Here is a 13,509-nt window from a genome sequence, read left to right on the forward strand (position 1 = left end):
ACCCGAAGATGACTTGCTAAGAACTGTATATATGGCAGAAATCTGTCAGGTTCTTTAAAGAAACAGGAGTGCACTAAATTGCTACTATATTTTTGTTTATTTTTCCCAGTCTGGCAGCATTTATGTCTCTTTTCTTGCTTTAATCAGAGATATGATGAAATCTGATGTCTTCAAGATTTTTATACAGTCTATGTTACATATGTGTGTGTGTGTGTATATATATATATTTCCTAAGAAACAGAAAACCATACAGAAGACCAAAAGACTATGGTCAGTCTTTGAGCCATCTGGATTGTTTTAAGCACTGAGATGAGTTGTTTCATTGCATATGGATTATGGAAAAGATAATAACTTATCTCAGAGCTAAGCAATCAGCATCTATACCTGGAAACTAAAGAATGTCTGATTCTTAGCAGAGGAGAATAAAAACAGCCCTAGAATCTAATAAGAACAAAGATTTTGCAAAAAACAGAATGATAAAAACTCTGTATAACTGAGTAATCTGAGATGATAGTTTATTTGAAGATGTAGTGAACAATTTTTATGCAGCAGAGCAGGAAATAAAAAAATAAACAAACAGTCCATTTGCTCTTTCCTGGCATTAAGACTTTAAATATAATTGTTCCAGGTTTCATTAAGTCTATCTTTATTTTCCTGAAGTATATACATTTCTTGCTGCTATTTATTAATCAGCCAATAACTATTGTATTAATTCAATTATCTCTGCTGTTTACATTTGGAGATGAAGGTGTCGAGGACTGTTACTGCCTTTACAGTGATGTGAACTCAAAAAGGAGCAACACAGCTGTAGAAGTGTTTGCTTCAATGAAATTCTGTACCTGAACCACAGACGAGCTGAGGCAAGATTAATCTTTAAGAGTTCTATGACCCAGACCATTCAAAACCTGCACTGCAGAATCAACAGTCTCTGTTGTGTTACAGACACCTTTCACCAGTCAATTGGTGATGTGGATGCTACGTTATTATGGAAGATAAGGTCAGTCTCGGGGTGAGTTGGGTGGCATCCTCACAGGCTATGATGGTGTGCCCTTGGCAGTATCAAGGTGCAGAGAACACAGCCTTTCACCTCCTATATTTTTGTATGGGGTTACCATCACAGAAGTACCTGTATAATAGAGCCTGCATGAAATGAATCCTGAAAACCTTAAAGCATACTACGTGTGCACAGATTGTCAGTGTACCCTACACACCACACAACTAGAACTGGGGCCCAATCCCTTCAGTGCATCTTTCTCTATTAATCTATGCAGCTGCATTAAATTAAATGCCTCAAATTACAGATTATCTGTGTGGTTCACCACTGAAGAGAGAATGGGATTTCCATGTGTCTTGTTTCATGCTTCCAAAAGGGATATGGAGCAGCTGAAATCCTGAAGAAATATACAAAGTCATCCAATGCTTTGGACAGAAAAAAAGAGGACCTGTTTTGGAAATCCAGACATATGGAATGACAGTCTGCAGTTCTGGGAAAGATGCTCTGGTTTGTAAGTGATACAAGTCTCTGCAGGTTTTGGGAGGTATGTGGGGGGCAAGCGACAATACTTCTAAGCCTGTTGGTGCTGTTTAAATCCCAAGTACTAGAAGCAAAACAGCAACAGTCTTTCTAAGATGACTACCTTTCTTTCTATGTTTTCATTGGATGAAATGAAGAACAGAATATTTTGAGTCTTAGTTCAAGTCAGCTACAAGTTTGCATGAAAACCAAACTAAGTTATCTCCACTTAAATCTCATATAGAAAGTCTATAATGTAATAAATTTCATAGATGTCTAAAAAATATATACACTTTTAAATTAAGTAGTAGTTAAATGATTTATTCCATTAGTCTCTATTGTTTAACCCAATTAAATTCACATTCAAGATTAAATTATGGCTAGCTCATATAATTGATAAGAGACATCTCAGTGCTGTTGCTTCGAACTTTCCTATGACAGCATCCTTTGTACACAAACCTAAAAGAAATTCCAGTTACATGCATTTCTTAGTTCAGCTGGCAGATCCACGAGACTTTGGTGGGGAAAAAAAAAAAAGAATCCAGCAAGATTTGCTTTGGCATTGCTTTCATTTTAAGTGCTAGGATATTGCATTGTCTTCTTGAACTACAGCCATGCCCTAAGCATTCATCTATGATTGACAACAGCAAAACACACTGACTTCCAAAATCTGTCAAGATTAGATTTAGGCTGACAGAAGACAAATAAGTTAAACTTGTATAGTACTTATTATATTATAATCCTTTTAGAATGCCTGCACAACCCTGCTAGTAAAGTTATAGTCAATGCTTTTTCACTTTTCCCTAACCTATTCTCATTGCTTTTCAATGCAATTGATCCTTTAGAATTTTTAACCTTGGCCTCAGCACCACTTGTGTTTGAATGGTGAAAGCATTATGCTGAAGAAAAACATTAAAACATACTTAAGTGTGATGATGTGGCAAGAAGTAGTAGTCAAAAAAGGTGCAATGGGGGATTTTATGTTTATTATCAGTTGCAGTTCACATCTGCTCTATTCACAAAAAACGGGGAGGAAAAGATGTTGTTTCTAACTGTTCAAAATCAAACTGGGACTTCACTTGATCTTCACTTAATGTTTTTGCATTACTAAAAGTAAAAGTTACTGTAAATTGTAACTTGGTAATTTTATCAATACGTGAATCAGCAGCTACAATAAACCCTTCAAACACCTTATCTGCCAGAGATGTAAACAACAGTAATTTTTGAATAATATTCTCTAAATTTCTCTTTTCTTTTGGCTTTGCAAAGTGGTTATGAAATAGCCTACCATTTGCATAATCATTTTTTAAAATAACAACAATTATGTGGTGAGGATTTATGTCTCAGATGAAAAAAATTAGGAACTGCTATAATCTCTAACAAACTGGCATTTCAGCCTAAACGACAGGCAGAAATGGAAGACAACTTGCATACAGATTGTTTGTAATGTGCTGGAGTCGGGTTGAGCGAAGTAGAACAATAATACATCAACAACAATTTTGTTGATGTCTATGGGATTTAGGATCAATTAAGCTATTAATCTCTTTACATTTATGGATAAGTCATAATAAGGAGCTAACAAAGAAATGGCTGCTGTGCACCAAAGACTGGCAGTTTTGGATTTAAATGAATAAATAGTTTGCTGCTACTGCATGGGCAGTGACAAGCCACTCTTGCTCACAGCCTTGTACTGCATTGCAACCCCCATTGCCAGAGGCCCACGTTATCTCAGGTCCCAGGGACCCTGCTGCATCGCAACGCTGTGTCCACAGCCCGGGACTGCCAGCATGGGGGAAGGAGGCTGCAGCAGTAGTCGCAGAGTGATGAGGAAGAGCTGGGGTCCAGCAGTGGAAGACAGGAGGTGGAAGAGGATCTATCGAAGACAGCAGCGATTAGATGTGCTCCACAAATCATTAAGAATTGCTGAGCTAGGGTACATCTTTTAGAAAAATTAATCCCGATTATTTGAACGTAGATGTAGTTGACAGTACTCCACAACCTCAGCAAATTGATCTAGCAGCAGATTATTCTGATTTTCAAATACATGCACCCTTGCAAAACAGAATATGAGAGAGAGAGAGAGAGGGAGAGACAGAAAGCTAACAGGTGCAGGATCTCTGAGTGATAGATGCAGCATGGCTGGAGGTTGTTTTGTTAAGACAGAAATGTTATTTCTTTTAAAAATCTCAGCACATCTTCCTCTTACCCAAGAAAATGCTTTCTTCCAGGTCATTTAGCAATATTACTTAAGTGGTGGATGATTACTGGGGCCTAGACACATCAAATCACCGATGATGTATGTTCTGTGCATTGCTTTGTTCTCTGCTCTCCAGGCTCCCTGTCACTTTAGGATTACTTCTGTATGTGCAAAATGCAACTATTGCTTAAAATGGTGTTGCAAATGTCAACCACTTAAGAAGATACAAAGATAACAGCTTATTTTACCACTGTTTACATTCCACTTTACCTATTGTGTAAAAAAAAAAAAAAAAAAAAAAAGAAAAAAGAAAAATTTGATTAAAAAAATCAGTTTGCCTGTAAAATGAGTAATGGGATTCTGTACAATTCTTCCTCTATACAGTCTACACACACTATTGATGGCACTTGAAATCCTGATTTAATTGGCTTTTCAGTGTCAGTTTTTATTTGTATATTAATATCACAACTGAAATGAAAATTCAAGAAGCAGAAAACAGCTACACGTTTGATGTTGTTAAGTGAAAGCCTTAGATATTTAGCAACTTCTCTGATGCTTTGATCTCTGAAGAAATCTTACTAAAATTACGATCAAAGGAATTTATATTATTCCAAGTACTTAAGAACAAACCATCTTAGGGCAATAATCAGTATTCTGTTTAATCCTTCACCCTTGGAATCCATTATTGCTAAGCACCTCAATCTGATGAGAGTTACATTTACTTAAGGATGATATTCTCCTAAAATGGAATTAGAAGTAACAGAAAGCAACACTTCCAACTTACAGAAAGAGCTAGGAATTGGATTTTATTCTCCCAGCTAAAAAGTGTTCTTTGAAACTGTTAAACATATATAACTTAAGAAAATTAGTATGCAGCTCATTATGAGACCATTCAGATTTTCATTCTTCTACAACAAAGAAATAGAATTTCCAATACACAGCTTCTTTTAATTTAATCTATTTCTAACTATTTCTTATTGTCAGTGTTTATAGAAGACTATTACACAGATCGATATATCTAATATTTATAAAGTAAATTAACACTCTATTTTATAACATGCAAAGGCAGATAAATAATGAATTGTCCTTTTCACCAATCTGACCACATAATGTCTATTTCACTGTAATAATAAGTACCACATCAGACTGGTTGTTGTAATCCCCTATGGCAAGTTAAATCAAACAGTGTGACACAAAGAATCCCTAAACTGCAGCCTACAGAACAGCAGAATGTTAGAGCCAAGCAAAACTTAACAAAAACGCTAATTACTGGTTAGATTATGGATTTACCACTGGTGGTTGATGAGAGGAAAAAGGAGAGGGCTGTACTTTTGCAAGAGCAAATAAGAGATCAAACCATGATTCCCAGTCACAGCCACAGTTTAATAACCTCCCACATCCTGACTAAGCAATTCCTCCTCCCGTTTTACCTGTGCAGATTATTTTTCTTCCTGCACACCCCACCCGCAAAGGTGGACTTTAATCTTACGGATGTTTTCTACTAAGTATTTATATCCCCATGCTCCATCACTCTTTAATGGTGAAAGATTATGAGTAGACTTATGTACAAACACATCTGACTCAGAATACACTGTTGTAAGCATTCTTCCAAGCTGACAAGAAAACATGCCTACTTTAAATGAAAATCAATCTCTGTTTTATCTGTTAGCTCCAGCTCATTTGGACTGGCACTACTTTAAGAGCTCACAAAGAGATGTGCTGAAGCAGTAATATCAGCGAATCCTGCATTCAGCTTTGAAAGATGGCAGATGCACCAGGACTGCAAGTGCATCCCAGGGAACCTGAATAGACAACAGAGGCAGACACAGGTTAATCACGCTTCTGACAAACTCATTGGTACGTTACTTTCCTTCTGGGCTCAGGGGCTTAAGAACAAGGCCTGTCAAGGAACTGTTTTCAAAGGTGTAAGGTTAATTCATCCTGGAGCACCTTCTGTCCAGACTTCAGCATTCCGTACAGTTCGTTTGTCACACACTGTTATAGACAACCTTATTCAGTTATCACACCCTTATTTTGGTTTTTGATCTGTTTACACCTACACCACCGAAAAACAGGAGGCTGCACAAACAAGGAGATACTCCTCCAACACAAGAATATCAGTGGACTCCCTAAATGTGCTCACACAGCCTGACCCCCTAGTCACAAGCTTCATGTGAACCATGGGGCTCAGGAATTCCTCCATGTTCCTCGGACTGTAGGACAGCTAATCAACAGCTGTGGAACAACAGCCAGGAATTAGAGCAACTTCCAGGGAAATAATTTTGCCTTATTAGAGCTCATAAACCAGCTGGCACAACAGAATCTTCCGGTGCCTTTAGTACTAGGCCCACTCCATGGCTATTTCAGGCCTATGATCCTGGGAAATGTAACATGAGAAGCAGTAGCACGCAGTAATTTTAGCTTTAGCTCTGCTGTCATCCCAGTAACAGAACGTTTTTATCTCTAAAAATTACTTACTTGATTAAAGTGCTGAAGTTTATCAATTAAATTACTGATGAGTGGGTCCAATCCTCTGACTTTCAGTTCTGGATTATGAATTTGTGCCTTCAGTTCATTGGAAACAACTCTACTGGTATAACTGAAAAAAAAGAAAAAAACCCCCATCAGTCACTGAAACCGTATCCAACAATCAAAAATCATATTAAATAAGACTTACAGAAAGCAAATATTTTGTAAATAGAATAGAAATTTGTAATAAATATATAAGTTTCTAAATATATCAAACCAGAATAAAAATCACAGTCTCTTGCTGTATCATTCATCACTTCAAACTATTCAACTCATGAACCAACAACAATTTCATAAACCACACAGAGGTTCCTTTAATTCATATTTTAATATTTGAACCTTTATAACTGACATTCTCAAGTTCTTTCTTGCAGCAAAGCTGACAGCTTCCAAAAAAATCATTCTTTCATAATTACAGAAAAGCAGGGAATTTAAGCCAGAAACTAAACATCATGAGATTGAAGTAAAACACAAAGAAACGGCAGTCTAATTTTGCAAAGATTCTTAATCAAAGAGTGAGATTGGACTTCTCTGGCTAGACTAGCATTTTATCACCAAACAGCCTAGAGACACTAAAGCAGCACCTGCTGTTCCACCAGTGCTCCTCACCATGCCTTACCCGCATTACGAACTCGCTAGCCAGGGTCCACGTACAGGAATTCTCTCTAACCAAGTCTTGCATTTTTTGAGGAATAGCAGCTGTTCTCACACTACAATGAGCTGCCTCTTATTAGCAAATTTCTCTCACCAATGAGCTGTTGACCAAACAGTTACTGCTAGACTTCTCTGGAACACACCACAGTGTATTCTCAAACCCTAATTGGCTTGGGGGTCCACCCATGTACTTTCACAGGGAAAATTCCAGGATTCTGCACATTTGGTGTCTACTTCTGAACATGTCTTTACCACAGCTGAGGAGATTAATTCATCAACACATGTATGCTGAATCCAATGCTTCCTGGAAGTATCCAAACTACTGCATAATGGCTCCAGCATTGATCTGCTCATGCACTATTTAAGTTCAACCAATCCACAAGACTGCAAATCCCAGAGAGACACAGAGCAACCTCTTTTGGTGAGTCATGCTTTTGAGGGTTGTATGTAACCACTCTCGTTAGTTCAGCACACACTTGTCACAAAATGGATCATGGATGTTTGCATGACCAGTTATGAACCAGTCAAACTCTCCTAGACTCACACACGCACCTGGGAGGATCTCATTAAGATGCCATGTTGGCATCTCTGTAAGTCAGGTAGTATCGGCCATGCTCCTTTGGACTGAAACGTGAAGAGAAACATCCTGCTACATTTTTCACTTTGATCATACCTACATACCTCGATATCCCACATGCTCTCCTATCAGTGAATTCTTCACTGTAAACCAACTTGTGCTGAAGCTGAGGACAGCACTCCAACGTAGAAAAAGGTGTCCAAATTCTCTTATGGAAAGATGATAGAATGTGGCAGGGGGAGACCTAGCTCTTCAAATGTATTTGTCCTACCTTAATTTCATTTACGATGAACAACAAATTTTATGCAAACTGCTGGCAAAGCATCAAAGCATACTGTAATATACTGCTGGAAAAGGTGTGGCTTAAAAAGAGAAAGAACTGAGAATAGTCCACCTTTTCAATAAACTCAATACATTTCACTTTTTCAGGAAAAAAAGAAAAAAAAAATGAGTGGTTTAGAAAAAATAACTGAGAGAAACAATGTTTTTCACTAATAGCCAGAGAGTATTTAGAGGACAAACATTAAGGAAAACCTTTTTTCATGAGTTTGTATTTCTTTGTTCACTGAGTCTTTTAAAGGTAATGCACTAATTTTTCTTGACGTTTAACTCATACAAGTATAAACTAATCTGGAAGTATAAACTTTCACAACGCGATGGCATGTGCAAAATGATGGCCGGGTTCTGATCCTACAAGCAGACTCAGACGGTTGAACCGATGTCCCCAGGAAGAACTCAGCTAAAGTATTATTTTGAAGTCAAGACTGGTACAGATCATATTAATCTACATCAATTCATTTGGACAACATAGGAATACTGCTGCACTTCACCTGCCTTTAGCTTTACCTTTATTCACAAATCACTCTATTTGCTGAATCCCATCATTGTTCGCCATGTGAAAACACATGGTTACCCACTGCAGACATACAGGGACACTTGACACAGCTTTTTGAGTTCATATAGTTGCAACACAGGAGAAATTTAATTAAATGGGTCAGCTCATGGCTCAACCACTCTGTTCAGTGATTCTCTGTGTGCATTGCTTTGTCTGATCAGAAGCTCATCAACAGCAGCAAAAAGCAAGGGTTTTCCTTTTCATTGCTCTTGACTGCTCTCCATTCAACCCCTGGTTAGAGCTATTGGAATTTCTCTAGTAGCTTATATCATTATAATCCAGGATAAAGAACACAAAATTGCTTACCCTCTAGGTTGGTTGGTTGGGTTGGTGGTTTTTTTTTGCTAACAATATTGGATTTTTTCCCTGTGAAGCCTCCATTAAATGCCTCCAAGTGACATTACAAACCTACAGCACTGCATGGAGTTTGCATCAACACGACCAATTCAGGGACATCATCAGCAGTAGCATTAGTGCCAGAGTCCTCAAAGGGACACAAAATGTGGAAAGCCAGTCTTAGGGAACTCATATATATTACTGTTGCTAAATACATACTCTCTTTTACATACATCGTTACCAGGAAAATGGGACATTTTGTCTGAATGAGTTCACAGTCCACCGATGCAAAGGGTATACTCATATCCTTAAAGTTTCACCTGCGTTTAAGGACTTACTCTTTAAAAGCTCTAGAAATACGCATAAATTATGCATAGATACTTCTGTTGCCCAGGTTGCTTGTAATTAGATATATAATGTGGATTAGCTAAATTTCAGATGTCAGAGAAAGCACGTGTGAGTTGTGTGAATCCTGCATCATTTCCTTATCTGCTTGGTCTAGCATAGCTTCAGCATGGCAGTCGGTAACAGCTACATCTAACTGCTAAAGCAAGGCTCCAGAATATGAGAGTTGGCCCAGATGTGGTCTGGAATGTGAGCTGCACGACTGGAAATGCCCAGAAAACCAACTACAGACCTTTGGCAGCAGCGAAATAGACGTGATCTGCCAAATGAACAGTGTAAAAAGCTGATGTAACAAAAGGCAAAAGACTTACTTGCAGAGCACAAAACTCTCGGGTTTCCCCATAATGATCCATAAGCTCTACTTGTCCTGTGTATTCTTACTGAGAGATCACTTCTGTAACAAACCCAGCCCAGAAAGACTCGGATGAACTAAAACAATCTGTGATTTTTTTGTTGTTTGTGAGTTCAGAGAAGATGGGTTACACCTCCTGAGGTGAAAGAGACAGGGCAGAGAACTGAAGTAGAACTGCATAGACAGCAAGAAGGGAGACTTTCCTTCAGAGCTGATCCAAAACCAGCATTGTCTCAACCTTGTCATCAGGAGTATGGACCCTGAAAGTTAGACTAAGATCTTAATGTGAGTCTGCAGCAGCCTGCCTGAGAAGCAGTTGCTGATCGTGGTAATGGAATGCCAGGCTCGTATGGTCATTATGCCCTGGACAGAGCAAGGACGAGAGCTACATCTGGCAGGAAACAGCAAAAGGAGAGTGCTGATATCTGCTTCTCCCTCCTAGAAACCTTGTGAGGGAGAGATAACAGCCGAAGGAGGGAGCCTTGCAGAGGCAAGACAGCTCTGTTTTAGCAAGAGTGCTGTACCAGTCTCCAGTACCAGGGACAAGGCCTGAGAACTGTTATCAAGAAGGATCAATCAGCGTCGATGGAGCCAAGAAGAGGTGGGGATGCAGAGGAGGAGCAAGGTGTGCTATCTGGCATAAAAAGGGGCTCCTCAGTACCTGAACTTTGGAAGCTTCCCCCACCAGGATCACGATGATCATTAGGACCAGCGGGATGCTGCCTGGACCTGGGACCATAGGGATACCTTGGACCCGCGGTGGTAGCTATTGCCCTCTTTCCTCTTTTCACTTTACTTTCTCCTTTCTTTTCACCCTCTTTACCTATCACACTCCGCTTTATGGGCAAACAATAAAATTTCACTGTTTGATTTTAGCAAACCCCTTTGATGTGGTTGCCTTAATTTTGCACTTTGAGATCACAGCAAACGAACCATCAAAAGTCCACTGAGTGGACTGTGACAAGTCCATCACAGCCAAGAAGCAAAGACTGTACCAGAAAAAGGCATTATGTCCACCCGACTCAAAACTACTATCCTGTAAACTGTGAATCCTACTTGCTCTGTATCATGCTAAAATACTTTGAAATAAACACTATACATTTCCTGAAAGATAATCTGATTCCTTCACTTCTTTGCACTATCTAAAATATTTTTTTTGTTGACATCAGATCCTGAATTACTGGAAATGTACATTAAATAAGATCAGAAATTGGCTTGCTTTATTTAATAACCTGCAATTTAACTGAAATATTGTAGTACAGAATTGTTAACTCTGGTTACAGCTCTAGTACTTTACTCATACTAAACTCAGAAATGTCAGCAGGAACAGCCATGAAGTTTGTATTAAAATATTGTCACTGGAGCAATCCTGAAAGTAACTGTTACACTGGAGGCCGAGGAACAGCATGTGCAGACAGAATTTTCATCCAGACCTCAAGCCTCATGCCAATGTTATTCCACTGATCGTTCGGGCAAAGATATGATATTTTTAAAAAAAACAAACAAACAAAAAAAGCAACCCCTCAAACCCAGTTTTACACTACTTCAGAAGAACAGTATCCATTATTTTAGATTTTGGCTAACACAGCATGCCGCAGGTTTAAATGAAGTTAAGTGAAATGCTGTTTACGCATGGGATTGTGTTTGAACTGAAGGCATGCATTTCTATTTTCTATATAAATATAGGTAGATTAAGATATTTGAGTCTAAACACTTATTTTAAAATAAAGCCAGATACTATTCTGAAATGTGTTCTTTTTAACTCCTAATACAAAAAGGGACCGAGGTACAGGATTCCATCAAAGACAAATATGCCTTTTTGGATAGTTCAATACTGTAAAAACAACATAAAAAATAGAAACAACTTCAAATTCCAGGCAAATGACTGCAGGAGCTGCATTAGGAACAGAACTATCAGCGATATTTAGCCACAAAAGTCCAAGAACAGGGTGCTGTTTTCACACCACTTCCTTCCCTCCTGGACACCTTACAAGACTATCCTGCCCTGCAGGACACCTTACCAGGCAGGATGCAAGTGTCAGATATGGCTCTTGTAGGCAGCTTTTCCAGGCATTATTGATCAAGCTTCAGCTGGGAGACTATTTCCATTACTCCATATTCCTTGGGGTGCTATTACCCTGTCGTGCCACTAGCAGCCACTAAGCACCCCAGTGCTTTGATGTGGGTGCTAATGGCCTGTCCTTTTCCTAAACGAAGCCAACTCCAGCACGCATACTCACCAGAGGGATTACAGAGCAAGACACAACACCACCCTTCATACGCTTTGTAACATGTGCTGAGCATTTCAGAATTACCTATACTGGAAATTCAGGATACCTGGAACCTGAACTTCATCTGAATGCAATTCTCTTCATTTTAGTTGTCTTTTCTCCACTTGAGTATTTGGCCTAACACAGCTACATGAGGCATCAAAATTCTTATTTAATTGTGGGAGAAATGGTACATCTACCATTACAACACAAATCTGAAAATCTGAGCCTCACTTTCAGTTCAGAGGAATCCATGAACTGCCGTAAACTCCTCTATGGGACAGAAAATGCTTTTGATTAAATAATTTTTCATACAACCTTGAGAGCTGCCATATACATAAAATAAGAATAAATGCACTGGCTAAAAAATTAAAGATATATTTGCTGAGATATTTCTAATTTGTTAACCACATTTTTTAAAAATATAATTAAACACTTCACATCATCAAGGCAACAATTTTGAAACAGAAATATTTTTTGTAATCTGCCACGCATTTTTTCATCCTTTTTGTTGGTACTGGTTGAGTAATTCCACTATAATTAACAGGGGCTAAAACAGCAACATCTTTCTGAGACCTACTGGCAAGCTCAAATTTTTTGTGATTGAGACTCTACTTGTTCCAGAAGTCACATTTAATCATTTATTTCTTTGGTGTTATAAAAACGTGACTGTCCTATTTTCTGTACGAATTTATAAACTACTCTGTAAAAAACAAACCCTCTCCCCCCAGCAGAAAAACACATTAAAAACCTGCAGACTAGACCACCTAAAAAAATAAATGTTTTCACAGCCTTCTAAAAATCAAAAGTTATCCAGGAGGCTGCTAAAGCCAGAAAGTCTAAAGCAAGTAAGCCATTAATTTTATAACCAACAAAATCATAAAAGCATTGAGACAAAGCTAGACTTTACAATGATCATTGCACATCCAGCTCTTTTTTCATTTTTGTGCACAATTTCCTAAACAGGAAACAATCCTAGAGATACATGTTGCCTGTAAAAGCAAACAGAAGTAGATAGCACTATGCAAATAATAACTACAATTAATTAAAATTATGTCTTTTTAGCCCATATGTTTGAAAGTCGGCCATTGACTGCAGGCTCTCATTTGCTAAAAAAATTCTGAAGTAGACTGTTTATTTCAGCAATATACTCAACACTCTGTCAGAGCAGACATCACCCACCACCACTAAATGACTCAGAGGTTAAAGGGTTAGAGGGGGAAAAGGAAGGGAAGAGCTTTGAATGTGTCATTTAGTAAGAAGCAATGAGAAATACGGGTAAGCTATTTAACTGGCCTTGAGATACACTGAACAATTCAGTTACATTAGGCATGGTTCACCAGATGGTGTGTCTTGTCTTATATTTATTCATAATTTGACCCTTGGGCTGGAATGGTTTGCCTGAAATTCAATTATGTGAATCCACTGCTGATCTACACCAGCCTGTTATGTCTCCAAATTAATAAGTATTGGACATTTCCCTTGCAGAGTTTTCAGATGCAGCCCTTGGCACATGCTACACTGACCTACAGAATTCTGCAAGGAATAATCTCACAATTCAAGGAACACAGTGCACCAACCAGTAAGAGCAGTGACAAGAAAACCCGTATGGTTGCAGAATTTGCAACAATTCATCAAGATTATCAGCTTTGATCTGATTAACCCCTCTGCCCACTTCTTTGCAAAATGGAAAGAACAAGGAGAACATACAGCAATTTTATATTCCTTGCCTGGTTATTATAGTTGCTTGTCACTCAGTAAGTAGCTTCAAGGAAGCAAAG

General features: G+C 38.4%; 1 protein-coding gene across 1 annotated transcript in view; it reads right to left on the reverse strand.

Annotated features, from left to right (window-relative positions):
* LOC104350103 (glypican-5) overlaps nucleotides 1-13,509 on the reverse strand; it is a 383,557-nt gene that overhangs the window by 145,724 nt on the left and 224,324 nt on the right. The window contains exon 7 of the mRNA XM_086468316.1: nucleotides 6,189-6,309. Within this exon, the coding sequence (XP_086324442.1) occupies nucleotides 6,189-6,309 (121 nt within the window). The remainder of the gene's footprint in view (nucleotides 1-6,188; nucleotides 6,310-13,509) is intronic.

Source organism: Leptosomus discolor, chromosome 7 (genome assembly GCF_034619465.1).
Source record: "Leptosomus discolor isolate bLepDis1 chromosome 7, bLepDis1.hap2, whole genome shotgun sequence".
Lineage (NCBI taxonomy): Eukaryota > Metazoa > Chordata > Aves > Leptosomiformes > Leptosomidae > Leptosomus > Leptosomus discolor.